We start from the raw sequence: 3,732 nt of genomic DNA on the forward strand, positions 1-3,732 counted from the left end.
AGGATAACTTCACAAGACGGTCGTGTTTTTTCCTAGTTTCGGTCTCTTCGATCCCCGGTACGGTGCCAATGTGGGACGGGTGTTTAATCTCACTCCTATCTAATTGCAGACATAGCGAGAACCACGAATAAATTGTCAATCCGTGGGATGAAGCTGACTCGACTAGTACATAGAGGCTACAAGAGGTTGTCAATATCTTGGAAAACAATAAACAACTCGCATTTAACTCAAGCTACACTCAAATGATAGAAATCACCAAAAAGGCAATCGCTTCATCGATAAACAAATCACATCCGTAACAACATCAAATGACATCCAAACGTAACGAAACTTGTAAGACCTGTTTATAATACCTAAGCATACATGCTTATGGTTTCAAATTTCACTTTAAGTCAAGTGCATAAATCGTAATTATTAACAGATGTGGATTTTTGATCGTCGTTTTCAATCCAAAATGCATTTAAATGCTTAGCAATGGTGTCCCAATATCCCGCCTATATTTAGTTTTTGATTTTGAAGTTTAAATTCCTACTTATGATGAAATTCGATGATGCCAAAAGCTATAAAATACCGTGAAATGCTTATGTCAATGCGTAGAGCTCTTACCTACGGTTGCAATGCAACAAACCCGACTGAAATGTGACAACCGAGGAGGGAGTAGGAAGCGCGAGAAGGAGAGAAGTGAGCGTTGTTAGCTCACGCTGTATTTCATTATCCAAAAATTTAATAATAACTTACAAAAATTAGCTTTTATATCTTAGCCAAAGTTTTTGCTGATCAAAACTAATAATTTGGGAGTTCTAACTAAAGATAGGTTGATACAATCTGAAAGCTTGTAGCCTCGGCTCATCAATTACAAAATTTATCCAAAAAAATAAGAATTATAATATTCCTGATTCATCAATGTTTTTATAATGAGCGCCGAAAAATGTGATTCAAGTTAGCTTGCTGCTAACAGAGTTCAAATCCTTCCACAAGGTAGTACTTGAAAAGCTTCAAACCATGCTCTCAAAACTTTGGGTAAGATTTGTCCATATGGTAAAATCTTAAGATAATTTTGAAAGTGGAAATTGAGAAATTCCCAAATTCACTAATATGGCGTTGGTTTTAAACTTTAAAGCCAATGACATATTTGGCACATGCACTTGGTGCACCATGCACGCACATGCTAGAAGATAAGTGAAAGGGATTTGCATGTGACCTCTTCAACTCCTTGTCCCATATTTTGACACGACCCTTTGGGGATAAAGTTGTACAAGTGTAAGGTATACAAAATATGAAGAAATGATGCTCTCTCTCTCTCTCTCTCTCTCTCTCTCTCTCTCTCTCGTGGCATCATCAAATTTTAAAGAAATTTCATCTAATGTAGCACACAGAGCCATGTGTCATATATCAACTTAGATAGTATGAGGATGGCATCTAGTGAAATACTTCATGGTAGAGCTAGCTTTTGGAACAATGATCTAGGATGATGTAGGTAATTATATACGCCGTGCATATACCATATGATTTTTTCCATTCGGGTCAAATTCTGTAATCACCATAAAGCCATGTTTCTTTAATAGTTGAGTTATCAAAAGAACCCGCTTCACTGAAGCAATTGTGCCTTCAGTATAAATCTCTTCATCAATGTCGGGCACCTCCATCACCACCTAACAATGGGAAAAGGCCATCGTTAGCAACCATTTGACCCCACATAACAAAAGGTATAATGTCCAAAGTTCAGACCATGTTATCAGAAGAAGTTTCGGATAAATTCTCACAATAATTCCCACATTGTGACTTACCTCAACATCACCACAAGAAGTTTTGGACAAATTCTCACAATAATTTCCACATTGCGACTTACCTCAACATCATGAGCTTCTGTGAGGGCGGCACCGCATACGTAGCTAGGTACAATTGGGGGCAACGGACCGCCGGCCCGGTGGGGGGGACGGTGGTAATTCCTTGCCCCCAATCGTACCTAGCTAGGTATGCGGTGCCTCTCGAGCAGAAGCTCATGATGTTATGCATTGCATGAAAAACTCTGAAAAAGACTCCGTTTTTCTACACGAGAAAAATTTTAAATCTTCTTCTGCACGAGCTTCTGTGAGGGAGGCATTGTATGCAGTTGCCAGTGCCTCTCGAGCAGAAACAGTAAAGAGGTGGAGGGAGGCGTAAGATTAGAAGGAATCTGGTGTGCCAATACAATATAATGAATTAGATCTCAGACTAGTGGACTGACCTGTGATATACGGCTCCAGTGCACGTCCTGGACGCCCTTTAACACCATGAGCTCAGCACCTTCCACATCCACCTTCAAGATGTCGACGCGCTCTATGCCGCGTTCCTCCATCACGTCTGACAACGTGGTCATAGGGACCACATACTGCCTGGCGCCCTCAAAGAAATAAGGCTCCACGATTCCGCGTTGCACTCGGATGCGCTCCTCAGGGTTCAGTGTGGAGTTGCCTGGATGGCGTGGAAAGAGCGTGAATGGTACGCCGGCTGCACACACGCGATCGCCGAGCGCCACATTCAGCAAGGCCTTCACGTTCATAACCTGCTTGCTGCCGCCTGCACCAGCCTCATCCTTCATCCGGTCGGCCACATTGCGCTGCAAAACCTCAAACACGCTCCAAACCCGTAGTATGTCACCGGCTGTGCAGCCGGCGCCGTCGACGACCCAGCCGACGCTAAATACAAGAAAAACATGCCGATGTTGGCACCCACGTCTACCACCACGTCGCCCGGCCGGACCGCTACCCCATGCTTGCAGTACACGCCATCCTCAAAGATCTCGCGGTAGATGACTTCCACTTCTATCTCCGATCCGGGAAGGATATCGATTGTCACACCTGTTGCTGGCAGCAAGAATCGTGCAGTACTCTCGTGTTCGTCATACACCATTTTCCTTCTTCACAAGAATTATGGGTGTGAGGATGCTTCCAACAGGCGGTCGAACCTACAGAATGCTGTTGCAGGCCCTGAATGTCAGGTTCAAGCCGAACCTTATAAATACAACGCTGCTAGAAACAGCAGTGCGACGTCGTGCACTATGCAGCTGGAAATCGAGCCTGGCACTCTCTATGTACCCACCTAGACACTCTAAGCTACCCTGCTTGATCGAGGGGTCACGGGTGCATTTATCATGCCGAATGCTGGTGACTGGTCTAATCTTTCGATTGAACACTTCACAGTCCGAAGGCGACAGGTGTAGAGGTTCGACAACAGCATTCTAGAAGAATCTATACTATAGATGAAGGAGAAAGAAATTCAGGCGGCCAGGTGTCACCATAAGCTTCATCTGGTAGCTTCCAAAATCCAAGCAAGTGTGCCCCTGCGCGAAGTGAAACAGTGGACAGAGGAGAGCACAGAGACACTGAGAGAGAGAGAGAGAGAGCCTCAACCCAGTGCTTTGACGCGGGGGGAGAGAGAGAGAGAGAGAGAGAATCATGACAGTGCGAGCCTCACGTTCAGCACACACGGTGTGGAACGCGATGACGAGGCGATGATGATGAAGCAGGCCCCAGGGCCGGCGGCGGTCAGATGCGCTCACTGAGGTGCTAAGACCAGTGTCATCTGTGTGCGTATGAGAGAGAGAGAGAGAATCAAGAGAATGATAGTCAGGACTCAGGCCAGCGCGCGCGCGCGCGCGCGAGAGAGAGAGAGAGAGAGAGAGCGCGAGCTATGTGGAGGGAGAGAGAGACGCAGAATTCTTCCAGACATATAAAATTCCTTTCCTTGAAT

At 45.2% G+C, this 3,732-nt stretch overlaps 1 protein-coding gene across 1 annotated transcript; it reads right to left on the reverse strand.

Moving 5' to 3' along the window:
- Nucleotides 1-1,290: 1,290 nt before the first annotated feature.
- Nucleotides 1,291-3,089, reverse strand: LOC147447345 (methyltransferase 1-like). Its single transcript, XM_086524302.1, has 3 exons — nt 2,749-3,089; nt 2,228-2,599; nt 1,291-1,652 (listed from the first exon to the last, which is right to left on the reverse strand). The coding sequence occupies exons 1-3, from the start codon at nt 2,890-2,892 to the stop codon at nt 1,482-1,484; spliced, it is 687 nt and encodes a 228-aa protein (XP_086380428.1). The 5' UTR covers nt 2,893-3,089; the 3' UTR covers nt 1,291-1,481.
- Between the last annotated feature and the right edge of the window lie 643 nt (nt 3,090-3,732).

This window comes from Adiantum capillus-veneris, chromosome 11, assembly GCF_014529385.1.
Source record: "Adiantum capillus-veneris isolate H3 chromosome 11, ASM1452938v2, whole genome shotgun sequence".
NCBI classification, from domain to species: Eukaryota; Viridiplantae; Streptophyta; class Polypodiopsida; order Polypodiales; family Pteridaceae; genus Adiantum; species Adiantum capillus-veneris.